This window comes from Alosa pseudoharengus, unplaced genomic scaffold, assembly GCF_046254945.1.
Source record: "Alosa pseudoharengus isolate Yale_2024_CS ecotype anadromous, Long Island Sound unplaced genomic scaffold, YU_APseudo_1.1 YU_APseudo_1.1_scf_7, whole genome shotgun sequence".
NCBI lineage: Eukaryota > Metazoa > Chordata > Actinopteri > Clupeiformes > Clupeidae > Alosa > Alosa pseudoharengus.
This window is the reverse complement of record NW_027468859.1, coordinates 34,437,858-34,454,948: the sequence shown is the minus strand read 5'-3', so window position 1 is coordinate 34,454,948 and position 17,091 is coordinate 34,437,858. Positions and strand designations below refer to the sequence as shown.

Genomic DNA, 17,091 nt, shown 5'->3' with positions numbered 1-17,091 from the left:
TTTAGAAGCTTTAGTAGCTAAAAGAACAAAGATCAGCAAAGCAAAGATGAGCAAGAGCATTCAGGGGTTTCCTCATGCTCCTCCATTATCAGCTAAGCCAGAGCAGGCCTAACGTACCTGCGATGGGTGGCCCTACGGTCATGGGCACGGACATCATGCCCAACAGGAAGCCGATGGCCTGGGACACGTCCTGTGGGCCGACCAGCTCGAAGGCGATGGGCGCCATGATGCAGATGAAGCAGCCGTCAAACAGGCCCATGAGCAGGCACACGGCGATCAGCCCTCCGAAGACGTTGCAGAGCGGGATCATCATGGACATCAGGCCAATCACCAGGAACGACATCACCTAGGAGGGGGGGGGGATGTTAAATCACGTTTATAACCTCTTCTATTTGAATTTCAGTCTAAGATCCTAAAGTCACTGGGCTGCCAACGGATCACAATCTACATACTCAGACCCTCAACAGAAGCAGCTCCAGTTTCTAAATCGAAATGCAGTGGCAGCTGGAGAGAGGAACATGTCATTATTACCTGCAGGTACACCTTGTTGACCCCCGGCACATAGTCAGCCACCCTGCCGAAAATGAGACGGCCCACAGCGGACGTGATGCCAATGCACATGAGCAGGACTTCCTTGTTGGCGTCCTTCCCAAATCGCTCCTCCACGTGTTTCATCTAGAGAGAGAGAGAGAGAGGCACATGAGCATGAGCTGAGACAAGCTAATACACACATCCTGCACTGCATCATGGGAAAACAAATGCACACCAAACACACGCATTTAGCCTCTGAATTTTACAAATGTAAACAAACTCTGGGCTACTTTCATAACAGTGTAAATAGTGAAGAATAATCCATTGTTTTTTTTTTTTAAGTATATTTTTTGGCCTTTTTATGCCTTTAATGACAGGACAGTGAAGAATGACAGGAAGTGAGTGGGAGAGAGAGTCGGGGTGGGATCCGGAAAGGACCACGGGGCAGGAATCGAACCTGGGTTGCCGGCGTACGGTGCAGGTGCCCCAACCAGTCGCGCCAAGGCCGGGGCCAGAATAATCCATTGTTAATGGTGCATTTCATTTCATTTCATTTCATTTCATTTCATGCGGTTTCTTTGAGACAGATTGAAGCTGTTAGAAAAGAACGTAGAGCAGATGAGTGCCAGTGGCACAGATAGGTTGTGTGTGTGTGTGTGTGTGTGTGTGTGTGTGTGTGTGTGTGTGTGTGTGTGTGTGTGTTGTAGTGCTGGCGAGCGTGGGTAAAGTTACATGTGTCGTGCATGTCTGTGCCTGGCCGTATCTGAGCAAAGAGGGGCCTTTTTCAGGGGCCTTACATCCTGTTCTGTTTCACACAGATGACTTTCATGGACAGTGGCTGCACCCCCTCTTTCAGCCCTGCCTGCTCTTGGGGCGGGGGCTGCTGTTATCCTACACTACTGGCCCACTGGCCCGGAGTCTATAATTCATATTTACTACACACACCCCCATTCCTGCATTCCAACTACCCCCCAAATGCTGACGTATACCAATGGAATCCATTTGTATAGTCCAATCATAAAAGAGGAGGAGAAAGAGAGAGAGAGAGAGAGAGAGAGAGAGATAGAGAAGGGCAGAAAGGGAAGAATGCAACCCAGATGGTTCAGTTTGGGGGGCCCTTGCGTTGGGAGTCCACCCCATACTTGAGCACCAATCTGTGGGCTCCAGTGGTGGAGCAGCCCATGCAGCCTGGAGCCGCGCCAGGCCCCTGCCTCTTGGGACTCCACTGGGCTTCCTGCTCCGGTGCTCAGAGAGCCTCTATTCCACCATCCCCGCCAGCCACTCACAGCAAAACCCGCAAAAAAAAAAAAAACACAACACGGGGAGGGATGAGGAGAGTCCACAATGTTCTGATAGCCGAGCTAGCGCCTGACCGTATGCCTGCTCTCCAAGCAACCCTGAAACAGACCAGCCATTTAAGCTAAAGTGACGCTGTTCAAACAAAAAACACATCCAACCCAAGTGCATACACACACAACCGCCCCCCTGCTCACACACGCACACACACACACGCACACAGACGCATGCAGCTCTGTGGATGATTGACGCATCATTATGCAATGACACAGTCTCCATTAGTGACTCCTGGGCTTACGCTCTGCTCCATTAACTCCTGGGCTGCAAGGAAAGCGCTTCATCAGGGCAGCGCAGCGCTCCACGCCAGCCTGAGCGGAGCTGCTCCTCCCCAGGGGCTCAGCACACACACAGCCCACACAAAACACCAGATGGACCTCGCGGCCACTCACTGACGGACGAGTGGAAAATCCACCCAGTCCTTAATGGGCTGCGGAGAGCATCACGCACTGGCACACCGGGATGTAAACATCAGGAAAGGTCAAAGGGCACCTGTGTGTGTGTGTGTGTGTGTCTTCAGGCCCTGCCTTACCTAAACGAGCATGATGGGTCATGGGAATACCATACCAAAGTTCTCCTTGGAACGGTGTGAAGCCTTTTCTTTAACCATGACATAGGCAGATACAGTATGCTGGAGAGGGTCAATTCTATTATGTCTAGTAAATAGGACATCTGACATCATGACATAGGCAGATACAGTATGCTCGAGAGGGTCAATTCTATTACCGTAAAACTCCAAATAATAGCCCGGGCTTTTATTTTCCCAAATCGCCAAACTGCACCGGCTAGTATTAGAGACAGGTGTCTATATGAGACAGGCCTTTAATTCCCTTTACACAAAACTTTTCCTTTGCAAAGATGGAAAATATTATCGAATTAATTATTTCAAACACACTGAATGTCTACCTACAGTATATGACTAGGCTATCTGATGACAATTACTGATCATCATTAATTTAGTGTTGAGATGTTGTTCATTGAGTGAGATACAGTAAGATCCAAATAGCAGGGATAGCCAGAACAGATGAAACACGTTTTAATTACGTAATTTACAAAGAGATCGCATCACACTGAAAGCTCATATTTTGTCACTAGCAAATAGCCTATATCGGTCCTTTGTCAAATACAGTTGCATTATCAGCCCTGACCAAAACCGTTAAGGAATTATTTATGCAAAAGTGGAACGTGCTTAATGTTTAATTCTCCCTCCTTTTCGGCACGAATGAAACAGCATGAGAGAGCATGAACCATATTGTTTCTCCCGTTTTGTATTTGCCAAATTTGACAACAGTCTACATTCAAATCATAGCCTACTTCCAGGCGCGCGGGAACATATTTTTGACCAGGGGTGCTGATAACAAAATAATCATAGATGTCCGACGATTTCTCCCCCAGCATATGATTCGAATTTAGACAGCTAAATACACCATTTCACCGCCGTGTATGAGTAGGTCTAAGAGTGAGAAGTTTTATAATGCCCTGGGCAGCCACATTCCACTGCAACTATGCGCAGCACTTGCCACTCCGACTCATCAATAAAAACTGTGCGTGCACACACCAGTCCCATAGAAGCGCACTTGACTTTACATCATTAACCTATTTCAGTATATAGCCAGAGAATGTCCGTAGACGCGCTCTGATATAGCCTAGTCTAAGGTAAATTCCTTTTCTGATTTTTTTCTCTGTATCGCCATGGCATTTAGAATAAAGAATAACGTTCGCGAACCGTTCTGGTTTTGTTGCCAGCATGAAAACACGCTTACCATCGGCCTATCCGCAAATTTTAAACACAAGGGATGAATTGAACGATGACAAAGTCGGACATATAGGCATAGTTCATATTGAAAAAAAAGCTATACAATTTGGAACTCTAGCTTTTCACCGCAGTCTTTTAATGCCATAATCATAACGTGCGCAGTCTGCGCCATACTTAAGCCCAAATCACACCCAAGATTCGCGACGAGATGAACAGCAACTTGAACTTGAACTTGAACTGTGACCAGACAAGGTGAATGCTTTGCGACGGCTTGCAACGACGTGCAACATCTAATTCACACTAGGGCTATCACTTTACGTTCGAAAATCGATTGCACAATCGATTGGACCAAACAACACAAGTTTCGAAAACTAAAATGGGGAATCGATTTTAACCAAATATTTACACTATTAATTTTAAACGAAATAAACAAATAAAAAAGATAGATGTAACAAAATTCACAAACAAGAATATAAGAATATAAAAGAATTCCGAAGTGCAGTAAGCATTGCGAAAGCTAAAAAGAAAATTCCCACCAATTTTACGCACTTGGAACAGCTGTTTCAATCAGCTGCTGTGCTGCTCGTGTTTTGCCAAAAAATGGAGGACAATGCGATCAACCTGTGCGACATGTAGAGAGACGAGTGATAGGCCCTAATAACTTGAGGAGATGTGGAAGTACTTCGGATTTTTGGTATATCAAACTATGGAGAAGAACAAAGCGGTAGGCTACGCAAACTGTGCAATCGAGTTCTACGTTTGACATTTCTAATCGTAAACACAGACACAGCTACGTTGAAGCCTGCAGCCATGTCACTGATGTAATGGCAGTCCACTCGGCTTACTGGTTTTCGAGAATGTTGCACTTCTGTTTGTCATTGTGCACGAAACTTCACGCCAATAAATCATCAGAAATATTGCTGGCTTGCGTCTTCAAGCGCCCTATTTACGTTCGTCCTAATGCCTGTTAGTTGTTTGTGGATTGGCCTATATTTCGCGTTGAAAATGGAAGCGTCTTTAGACATAAAAAAATCGATTTTACAATCGATTCAATGAACACTTACGTCTCAAAAATCGAACAGGATTTTTTCACAAAAGTGACAGCCCTAATTCACACTGCTGTAACCTCCTTTCTGTAACTTTCTGTCATTGCGAATCTTTAAACAGACGATCTGACAGGTTTTAGAAGATTAAATACAACCCGAAACTAAAAAACAGACCAGGCCTCTACTGGAGACCGGCCTTTAACCCAAACCTGTAGCCACGCCAGGCGTCTCTTAGGGACTCGGCGATTATTTGAAGTTTTACGGTATGTCTAGTAAAGAGGACATCTGACATCATGACATAGGCAGATACAGTATGCTCGAGAGGGTCAATTCTATTATGTCTAATAAAGAGGACATCTGGTAGGAATCTGGTGCAACGTAACAGGATGTGCAAGGCTGAGCTGCATCATCAGGTCCCACAATGAAATGTAATCATAATGCCTTATCACTTTAGGGCCGGGGCGTGCACAATAGTTAACTGAATATCCATTCATGTAATTGCAAGGTGCCTTAAAACGCACTGCACAGATAGATAGATATAGATAGATAGATAGATAGATAATCACTGTAATTACCAAATTCACACAAAACAGACACATAGGAAACACTGTATAAACATAAAAACATATTAAACTGCTATACTATCTCTTTAATGTGTAAAGAGAACACACACTTTAATGTAAGATTAGGATATAGGCAAGTTGTGCAATGATGATGTGCCTGGCAACTCAGAGGACAAGTCTTCTATCCCTGCCATCTTCCATCCCTGTAGTCTAATGCAACATTATTCATTTTTTTTAACCAAATGAAGGGCTGTTCCAAGCACAAAAGCACACTAAGTCATTAAAACTATTTTATTACACTTACTTTGAAAATGTTTTTTCATGGTTAAAACCATATATGTTTGCTTTCATGTGGCAGTGAATTTCTTTTCAGTGAACATGCAGCATAAGAGCATGTAGCCTATCCAATACTCAGGTTAAATTCCTTGCTAGTATCATCAGACGGCTGTTAAATAATTAAATGGGCTGAACTTTGCCACTGCACTCTTCCTCTGTGAAGGAAATGAGATAATAGAGGCAAACCTTGCCTCAGCAAACTGGAGTACTGATAACAACGGCATGATGTTGTCAAAGGTGCAAAATTAATTTCATTTCTGCACTGGCAACGAGAAGGTATTCTTACTCAACTTTCTCAAATATTCCTTCTTATCTTGAACCCATCCAATCCATGGCGGATGAAAAATCTCTGTTTAAAGTTGACAATGTTAATAATAGCTGCTTTCAGACCTAGGAGTAAGTCTGCATGTTCTGCGGATGTCAAGCGGTTGGGCCGTATATCTAAATAACATAACCTGCCATTTGGAATTCCGTACTTAGTCGGCTCTTACACTACTGCCCTCCTAGTATTTCCGACGGACATTATGTAAATGTGCTCGTGTGTAAACGAAGCGAAGAACATGCATTCTGTTCATGTGCATGTTCAACCACATTCAACCTGTTCAACCATGGAGATTCTGTTAATGTGCGTCGGTGTTGTTCACACATATAACCGTTCACACATATAATGTCAGCATGTTAGCATCATATCTGAATCACCCGAAGGTTCGAACCTCCGTTTGACAAAGCTCAGCATATACTACGGAGGATGTGTCTGAAAGCAGCTAATGTTGAAATGGTGCTCAACTCCCTCTCAAGCATGTAGCCCATTCCCCTGCTAATTTGCTTATGAACTTACGCTCCAAATAAATCAACCTCCCCCAACATGGCAATACCATCATCTGTTTGTCTGGAACAACAAACAAAAACTAATGGTGCATGTCCATTGACTAAACTTGACTTCAATGGTCACATCTTTAGGTAGGTAACACAGACTGATTAGAGACATTGTGCCAAAGTCACAGGAAAAGCAGACAAATACCAGAGCGACCACTGCCTGGTGTCACCATGCGTCCTGGACACTAAACACTAACATTAAATGTTAGTTTGTTAAAACATTAAATAATGTTTGGCGTGGGCCTTGTTGACCTTGAGCTCACCTGTTTGTTATCGTGCAGGTTGTCACGTGCCTCATGCCTCATGCCTGCTATTCAAGGCCTCAGGTGTGTTTCTGGCTACTACCAACCAGAGCCATACTGTATAGATAGAGAGTTGAATTTTGAACACCCACTGTGTCGCAACTCTCCATCTATAAGGCTCTGCTACCAACTACGCTTGCAACAGCGCCGGAACATCTGTCCCACGCAAACACAGTCTGGGCCCTCTGGAACGGTCAGGGGGAAGAGGTAAACAGCTGGGATGTCTCCCACAGGCTCGTGACGTTCAAGGACTGGAATGGCCTCAGGGGTGGACACAGCACAGGCCCTTTGAAAGGGCGCTAATATAAACTAAACTGATGGAGAGAGCGAGTGGGGGAGGGGTGGGGGGGTGCCTCTCAACTTCTCACCTCAACTCACGTTCATTTAATGCGGCTGAGGAGTCTCTCTCTCCACAGGCTCACAGAAGCCGCTTAACTGCAATCTCCCACTGGTGTGCTTTATTAAGAGCTGCTGGCCTATAAATACGTAGCCCGGTGCCAGTATACTCTATGTGTTGGGAATGTTGCAAGAGACTTAGAATCAGAATGGCTCATTGAGAGGGATCGCAGGGGAACACAGAGGAGGAGGCAGGCAGAGCAGTGCTGTACCATGACTCAGCATACATGCAAACAGGGGAACACAGAGGAAGAGGCAGGCAGAGTGGTGCTGTACCATGACTCAGCATATGCAAACACTGGGTTAGTTCCAATACGGCAGTTAAATGTTCTGAACATGAGTAGTTTCAACATCCCAGAGCTCCAGTACTGCGCAACTGGATGCCTTTAGCAATTTTTCCGAGTAGAAAGAATGTGTTTTCAATGCAAGGATCACAATAACCTTATCAATTAATAAGCTCTTTCACAATGTTCTTGCTTGCCACAAACACCCTTCTTCATTTGAGACATTTTTCTGATGTTCTCAAACTCCTTCATATCTGCAGCGTATCAAAGGGAGAGAGAGAAAGATGTGGATCTACCTGGACTTTTGGCCTTTGCAAACTTGAACTGATAGGAGGCTTGGCTAAGATAAGGGAACAGTCTAAAAGCCAAACAGTTTTCAGGCCAGATTTCAGCTCTGCATAATTTTACCATGTGATAACACATCTCTCTGCTCTCTCACTGCTGAATCTAGAGCTCTGACAGTCAACTGACCGTAGGCTATGGTGCTGCGTCCTTGTCTGACCAGCAGAGCTGAGAAAGCTGTTTGCACAAGGCAGACAGCCCGCTAGGGAACGGTCCATCCCTTCAATAACAGGGTGACCATGTCCAAATAAACAGTGACATCTTGAGCCACACTGCATGGCCCCGTCTCTCCTGCCTCACCACAGACAGACAGCACATCTCTTCTGAGGTGCAGCTTCAGCAAAATAAGAGGCGTTGACATCTTGTGGATGGTATGGAATACAAGAATAATACGCCATGTGTTTGTCTTACATAGTTGTGACTGTAATTGAAGCTCTCCTGCCCACAGATCATGTCTCCTCATTCATGTTTATTTTCTTTACATCAACAGAGCAGCTTGTGTGTGGAGGGTCACGTCGAACGTAAAAGGCAGCCGTGATATGTCCAATCAGATATTGGAAGCATTTATGCATACAGTAGATGTCAGTCATAATAAGGTCAACTTGGTGTCAGGTGACTCCGTTGAGATGGGCCTCTTGTTATGCTGCCTTTTTGACCCTCTGGTCAAACCTTAAACGTCTGCGTGTCTGTTTCTAATATTCAAACATTCTCAAGAGCCAGTTTTTTCTGATAAGGCAAAGACCAAAGTCAAAAGCCAGTAAGGCCAAATGAAATGGAGGTAACCCTACAACAAAGACTATTTTGCCATAATGTAAACTTTCTTTATATACTCACATTTGCGTCTGAAAACATTCACCGAAACTCCAAAATGTATCAAGTTATGATACGCTAACCACATGAAAGCGTATGCTCACTAGCCACATGATCCAATCCGTGTGATACTGTAAATTATACCACACGACCTACTGAACTGGCCTTGCCCAACGTGTACTGAGCATTTGTGCTGAGGCAGGCAGGAGAGGAGAGGAAAAAACAAGCCGTAATTTCACGAGTCTGAAGGTCGGCGGCGCGCTGCTGAGCTAGCCTGTCCGTCACACCGCCTGCAGAGGAGGCCCCGCGGCAGCGGCCACTTCCTGTTGCCGCGGGGTTCCCATCACCTTCCCCCCGCACCGCGCCGCGCCACACGAATGGAATGCGTTACGCGCCGTCGTGACTGAGCTCCAGTCTCCCTGCACGCTGAGGCCCACCTCCTCTCGTGTCGCCTGACACCAGGACGAGCTGAAAAACACGTCTCAGGACCCCCACAGAGGTCCGTGTGCTTTTCCCTGCCCGCCCTGCTGCAGGCCTCATGAATATAATCAGCAGCAGTGTGAGCCTCACTTTCACACGGCAGCTAGAATCCTTCAGGTACACTGAACAGTGTGAAAAACAAGATGTTTTTCACTGACCTGGGGCCAGATGGAAACTCGAGAGATGATGAGAAATTCTCGGACAAATCAAAACAAGCTGAATCAATACTGCTCTCTCCTCACTGCCTGTGACACTACGGAGATCTGTCCTGCAGGTTAGCCAGACACAATCCCATCTGTGAAAACTCGCCCTTTGTTTTTGTATAAATGTAATGGTTGGAACTGTGACAATATATGGACAGACATTTACGTACAGAAGAGAAACACACAAAAGAAAGGAAACACACTCACACACACACAGAGACACACGCACGCACACACTTACCAGGTGAACATAAGGCACAAAGTAGCCATAGAGGGCTGCAGGGATCCCGAAGGCCCAAATGCGGTAGCCCAGCGACTTCCAGATGTTGACGTTGAAGACCTTTTTGATGCCGCTCTTCTTGCCACTGGGCGTGGGCGGCAGCAGGGGCCTGTAGGTGAAGCCGGCCAGCATGAGGAGGAACATGAAGATGCTGAGCAGGCGCAGCGTGTTGTGCAGGCCCACGCGCTCCAGCAGCACCTTCAGCAGGAAGGGCAGCGTGATGGTGAACACACTGCTGCCTGCCGTCACGATGCCGTTGACCAGGCCCAGGCGCTTCTTGAAGTAGTGGCCCAGGATGACCAGGCTGGGCTGGTAGGCGAACGAGCAGCCGCAGGCGAACACGATGCCGTAGGTGAAGTACATGGGCCCCAGGGACCTGAGAATGACGAGACAGTGGTGTTTTTTAGGAGGGTGTTTGTTTTAGTATATCTGCAACATGGTTTTGTTTCAGGAAATGTGACAATGGCACTTTGTCTTTATTAAAGACGGACAAGGCCTGAGCAGTTCCAAAACATTTGAACAATGTGCCCGACATCTGATCACAAAATCACGCCGAATGTGGACTGGACATGCCCTAAATGTCTTTAAGCTTTGCGCCCCCTGACCAAGCATTTCAGATCTCCAAGATAAAGCCCATTCTAATTATTAAAGACCGGTTGAACAAGAACAAATTCCCAAACATTCTGTTTCCTGCTACGTTGCTTAATACACCTAATTGTATGAGAAACTTGCATAACACCCTATGCTGGATTCAGTGGAATGACTTCTGGTGTAACAAGGTGGTGAAATAACGTGACCAACAAATGAAACAGAAACGTCTCTAGATAGAAGCCTGACCACTGGTGTTTGTGGACATTTATGGCTGTGGATTCAGTGGTGAGCCACAGGATTGAGATTTCACCCAAATGAGCTCAGCTACTGAATCTCACCCAGCACAACAACAGCACATAAATGAATGATAAAAAAGTTCAAATCCACTGTAAAATAAAACGCTCCGCGGGAATGATGGCTTAACTGTGACGAGCTGTGGGAGGATTGTGTGTCTGATCTGATTACTTTTAATGGATGTGGTTTGTGGTTGTGTGTGAAGCCTGAACACTCGCTCTTCCAAATGAGTTGGCAGCCGGCTCAGCTGCACTCCCACGGTACCACAGGAACAGCGTGTGGCCTGAACACATGCACGCCTCAGAGCTCCACACCTGGCAATTTGGGCATTTCACCGAAATCGTCCTATACTTATGGTGAACAACTAACCAAATGTTTTTGGCACAAAACAGGGTTTGCATAACATTTGCCTAAAGTCATATGGCAGGAATTCTAACCTGGAGAAACCAGCGATACACAAGAAACACATCCATCTATCTGGGTGTGAGTGGGGGCACTTACGTGACAAAGGAACTGGCCAGCAGTCCAACCAGGGCCACAGCTGCACCTCCTATGGCTGTTATCCTGCAGCCCAGCATGTCTGTGACCACGCTGACGATGGGCGAGCAGAAGAAGATCATTCCCATGGAGAGGGAGCCCACCCATGCTGCGCACACACACACACACACACACACACACACACACACACACACACACACACACACACACACACACACACACACACACACACACACACACACACACACACACACACACAAGGAAGATATGTAGATGTTTTATTAGACAAAAAGCTTCAGCAACATCACACAAGTACATGAGGATGCATGCATAAGGAGGTAATGCGACCAATTATTGCAGATGGTGTTTTTTCCCCCCAAGTCCCCACCAAGCCTTCTCTATATCATGCCAAAGGGTCGAGCTATCAAAAGGCAGAACATTTCCTGTCAGTGTTTACTTGTTAGATTTACATGAATGGGTCTGCCTTGCCCTTTGGACTGGACTCCAGCTTAACGGGTGAAGGTTGACTCTTTGAAAGCCCAGTGGATAAAAGGTTGTGAAGGCGAGGCCTAACAGGATACGCAAACATTAGTATGTATATGTCACAAGCCCCTATATATCAACAAAAAATCTGTTTGAAAGTGAACGCATGGAATGGGCAAACAAAACTGGGCCTCAGAGATCTACAAAGCACCGCATATTGATCGCCTGATGAATGTAACACACTGACCCAATCAGAAACGCACATGTGCAGGATCACACCTTAAATCAACAAGGATCAATAACACCAAGAAAACTACGCAGGTCAAACTGAAATAAAATATGGCCTCATGGTTAGCTCTCTGTGTCCAGCAGTTGTTTTTCTGCACAGCCATGTCCAGCAGCTCAGTTCTCCCTTCCCAGCAGGTCCAGGGAGGACTCCAGTGTTCAGCAAGACCCAGACAGAGAGGGATCACCACTTGGAAATAAACAAGCTGCGTGACGTCTGATAAATATTGTTTCCGGCTTTTCTTCGGACCGCCACGAAAGGCAAACAGCTGACGTTTGGATCAGAAAAACAAGAATCTGTGGGGTGTGCACAGCACACGGCAAACCATTGTGCAAGACTGCAAAGGGTTAAAAGGTAGCCTTTGAACGGCAATAGTACAGGGAATGAGTGCCAAAATTAAGAAATGTTTCTTTTTTTTTTCTTTAAATGGCAAGACACAGAGACAGCTACTGAGGGTAGAAACACACAGTCTGTCTGCTCACATCACGTTGTTTTTTTTCCTGCTGCACCGTCAAGTTTGCAGGCTGGCTGAAGCCGGACCGAGGGCACCAAGCCCCAAAGAGGGAACCGTAACTGCTGCTTCTCTGGCGAAACTGATGAGTTCAAGAGTTTTTTGGTTTCATCTCTCTCCTAAGAGGAAATCACATTCCTTTCTGAGACAGCATTGTCTTGTGATGTGTGATGTGTCACCATTACTGCATCAGGATACCTAGATAATAAATAAAACTGAAGAGACGACTTGACCTTTTGACTTGTTTATCAAGTTATGCGGAGAGGAAATGACCTTGCACAGGCACAGGAACATAGAGATAATCAGGCGCTAGTACAAGGACAGTTGGGGTGAAGGGTGCTCCAAGAATAAACTCGACCCATAGACTTCCATGAAATATAAACAATACCGACGTCCGTAAACAATAGCATATAAACACAATATTAACCTCAAACTCTTGACTTCTATTTACGTCCCCATTTACGTTACATTTTTCCTTGAGTACCAATTAAGTGAGAACAGGGAAAACTATTTTGTAACTGGAGTCGTGAACCCATTCAAATCCACAGTGGGATGTTCTCAAGTGGCTGAAAGGACACAATGACCTCCCAAACGGAGCCGGATATTACTGTTACATTTTCATCTGTTGGCCAATCCACAACTAAATGCATCTGAACAAGCCCTTCAGAAGTCCAGACTGAGAATGCAATTTCAGGCTGGTGACTTTTGCCGTGACGTCCAATGGAGATTCCCCGCGCCGCCCCCCAGGGGCTGGTCTGCCACTGACGGCACCGGCTGAGATGAAAATCTTCCCAAATTCACCTCATAACCTCGTGTTCTCCCTGTCTGAACCCAATAACCCTCCGTCTTGGCCAGACTAATGTCAGAACTACCCTGCTACTCCCCCACACTGGGAGAATTAGCTCAAAACAAATGTCCAGGTATCCGTCTGTTTCACTCCACTTAGTACAGGGTATTAAGGTATGACAGACATTAAAGATACTTTATCTCTGTTTAGGCAAACAGGATACTTGATTATCATAATGTTCTACATTTTAAAGATGCCTTTGTTAAAAAACAGATCAACTGCCTCTTTAAAGATCCTTCAATATAACAACATTTTCAAATGTGTCCTAACTCAAGCACTAGATGATGCTGAAATGATGGCTGAAAGTTCATATGAGTGGGATGATGGATGGCAATGTGGATGTTAGAGTGACCATCTGATAGTAGCCTATATCATACTTTGAAGAGATTATTCATTTGTTTCAGTTTTATTTCATGCCTATGCCTATAACCGGCCTGTTGGTTCATGCTGCTGCTGGCTTTAGTTAGGTGCAAAACTGCCTTTGGGACTTCTTACACTCAGAGCAAAAAAACCCACTCCTTCGTGCCTGGTTTACGGAAACTTCCTTAACCAGGTGCAACCCATCCTGTGCTCTGACTTCCTGAAGCACCACAAATAGGAGGCCACTTCTCCACGTCCAAACACATGACGGAAGGTGGCAAAGCCCTGATGGAGCAGATAGTAGCAGTCCCGCTTCCCTTTTCCTCAACTCAAGCCCATTTGGGAAACACAGGCCATCTAGAAAAATAACCATGACCCCAGGGATAGCCTCATGACTTCAGAAGTTGGTATCTGTTAGTATACAGAATGGCTTTTATGTAAAAAGCTTTTAGTTGCAGGCAAGTGAAAATAAGTTTTCTAGAAAACCTAGGAACACCAGCCAAACATGTTAGAATAGTTCCACACAAAGGTGTTATATGTGATTACAAACCTCCAAAACTGCCAAAGGGGCTAAATAAACTCATTTTAGACGTCAGAGTACCCATCTGAAACAGTCCACACCACATCTCTTTTGACTGTTAGACTGTAAAATATGTCACAGCTCATAGAAAAGTTTATGGGTCACTGGGTTAGCACAACGTGTTCAATGCCGGCCAGACTCTTGTCTACACGTACAGTCCTCTACACACTGAACTTTGTAACATTTAAGTTGTTTGCATACAGTACACTTGTATAACTTGACATGACATGGAGTGATGACATATGTAAATGAGATGGCCCCAGGCATCCATGAGTCTGTTTGGGATGCGTAGACATATCATGTGATTATGGCTTGGGTAGGAGCAGTGTTACTTTTGAATGCCATCTGCTTTGGTCACAGAGTGGACCTCGAATGTCTTCTCCAAAGTTTTATTGGGGAACATTTTTAAAGTAAATGTGCACAGCCATGTGCATAACCATGTGCTCTTCCCAAGATCTCATTTTCACACACTTGTGCCAGAAACTCGCAGTTAACCTCCAGTCATGGTTCAAGTATAGTATAACTGCCCTTTCAGAGGTACAAGTAGGTCATAACCTGTACAACAAACTAACACGTGTAAATACAGAATCCTTCTCACGGCCTCCAGCATGAACAGCTTCATTGTGCTAGTTGTGCAATCAATCGATCGAGAGTTGCCTAGAAATGTACATTATAGCAGTATATAAGTATGTATAAGTATAAGTATATATACTTTTTTGATCCCGTGAGGGAAATTTTGTCTCTGCATTTAACCCAGTGAAACACAAACAGCACACAGTGAACACACAGTGAGGTGAAGCACACACTAATCCCGGCGCAGTGAGCTGCCTGCTACAACGGCGGCGCTCTGGGCCACTGGTCGGGGCCCGAACCGGCAACCCTCCGGTTACAAGTCTAGAGTGCTAACCAGTGGGCCACGGCTGCCCCAAGGAATTAGGATTAGCAAGGAATTAGGCTGAACTGCGCCCCAGGAGCCCCCCCCCCCCCCCCCCCATCCCAGGCTTGGGAATCGGTTCCAGGTATCGGTTAGGAACCGGTTCCAAACGTTCCGATCCATCGGAATCGTACACATCCACACGTTAACGATTCCACTAACGATTCCAATACAAAGCTTTGTTTTAGAAATGTTTACTTTTTTAGACATTTTAAAGCATTCAACTTCTGTATTGATATTGCACACTTTGTATTCATTCTCTAAAACCACTTTAAATTAGACATTCAAAGCCAACAACTCCCAAAGAAATCCTATAAGTGTTCAGCAAATGGTACAGGAATCGATAAGGAATCGCATTGAAGCAGACTCGACAATGGCATCGATATTGATAATTTCTTAACGATGCCCATCCCTAGCCATGTGTGGCTGGCCTGGCCTGGCCTGCTGTGGTGAGTGAAACCCGGTGCAGTGGGCAGCGGCTCCACCGGCAGCTCGCAGCTCGGGCACAGCTATTCCTGTCTCTTGCTGTTCATAAGGCCTCTGACTTTCGCCGCGCACTGGCTCAGTTTGATCTGGGGAGGCTAAGCTGCTCTATGCTGACAAACTGGCCCGTGGCCAGCCCCTCCCGCCGCGAACACAGGCCTCTGGTCTGTCTCGTGCCAGACGGGGGTGCAGTCAACTCAGGACAGGGTCCTCTCTGGCTTTATTGGGGGGGAAATAATCAATTAGCCAGCAAAAGCCTTTCCCTTGCTAGTGCATTGTTTCAGCTCCCAACAGCTTCAGTTATTACAAACCCAATTACATACACTAGTCTATTTTTAGATTATATACATTTCTTTCTTTATAAATTTGGAATGTATAATCGTCAGATTATACAACCTAAGTAGCGATATAATTCAGTAAAATGCAAAAATGTATTATGGATGAAATCCATGGGCGATGTGTTGTAACATGTTGAGCTTATGCCCACCCCCCCACCCCCAGAAATGTAGACAGGCAGACATGTTCAAACAACTTCAGGAGCACTACACCATCTCATGAAGAGAAACAGAGAGAAAATATTTGACAGCAAACTTTCAATGTGATAACCTGAAAAACCTGCCCTTTGACAGCAAAAATGGCAAATTATTCAACTGAAAATGCCACAAGAAATTCCAAGAGGTGCACATTTCCGAGAAGGGGCCAGATTTGTAAATTCTTCTAAAGGTTCCCTCCATTTCACCTCTAAGACCGGACCCACATGAAAAGTGGCTGCCAACCTTATACAGTACAATTCTGCTTGAGCTAGTTGGTGTTACACTGAACCAATTATGACACAGCAGACTCCTGGTGCCAGCCCTGCTCTCACTCTCACTCTCTCTCTTGGCACAGGGCGCCAGCACACCCTGGTGCAACCCTGTGATGTCAAGCATTAAAAAGGAGCCCAAATCATGCCATTACTGCAGCCCTCCTGACCTGCACTTGCGTAAATGATTAGGGCCAGTCGCGTTTAATCCCCTGGGCCCCATGCGCGGAGCTGGTGCACTGTTCACATCTGGCCCTCGCAACTCAGACGCCCACGCTGGAGGCTCACAGCTGGGAGGCATAACTGTGAGATTTTCCTATAGGAGGATTTGGTGGGAGTGAAAATTGCTGAATGGAAATTGCTGAGGCTAGGATTTGGGCAAAAAGTTAACACAGCTATCCATGAAGCTGGGCATGATGCATGCTGCTATAGAACGGGAAAGTATAACTGCTACATAGGCCTACTATACGATCAATTTCATTTCCATTTAAGCTAAATAATATGGTGTATTACATCTTGTAGGTATGGACTGGGACACACATCTTGTGAGGCTAATATCCCAACTAAAACCAGTCGCTTGGTGTCAGACTCCTAAAAGTACAGAACATTCTTTATCGTTACCATCCAGCAGCATCCATGATAATCTGAAATTATTTGGAACTTGTAGATCATTTCGACATAAAATTTATGGCATTATTACCTCCGCCAAAAGAGTTATTTTTTTCATCCGTATGTTGGTTGGTTGATTTGTTTGCAGTTTTCATGAAACTTGGTGGAAATGTGTAGCATGGGCCAAGGACAAACTATTCACAGGACGCCTAAATGATTATACTTACACTGTGACTCTGGCAGCCTCATTAGAAA

The 17,091-nt window shown here is 45.5% G+C and overlaps 1 protein-coding gene across 1 annotated transcript in view; it reads right to left on the bottom strand.

Annotated features, from left to right (window-relative positions):
• Positions 1 to 17,091, bottom strand: part of LOC143109171 (monocarboxylate transporter 10-like) — a 30,433-nt gene that overhangs the window by 3,895 nt on the left and 9,447 nt on the right. The window contains exons 2-5 of the mRNA XM_076271823.1: positions 10,945 to 11,089; positions 9,520 to 9,934; positions 532 to 675; positions 118 to 346 (exon numbers count right to left, since the gene is read on the bottom strand). Of these exons, the coding sequence (XP_076127938.1) occupies positions 118 to 346; positions 532 to 675; positions 9,520 to 9,934; positions 10,945 to 11,089 (933 nt within the window). The remainder of the gene's footprint in view (positions 1 to 117; positions 347 to 531; positions 676 to 9,519; positions 9,935 to 10,944; positions 11,090 to 17,091) is intronic.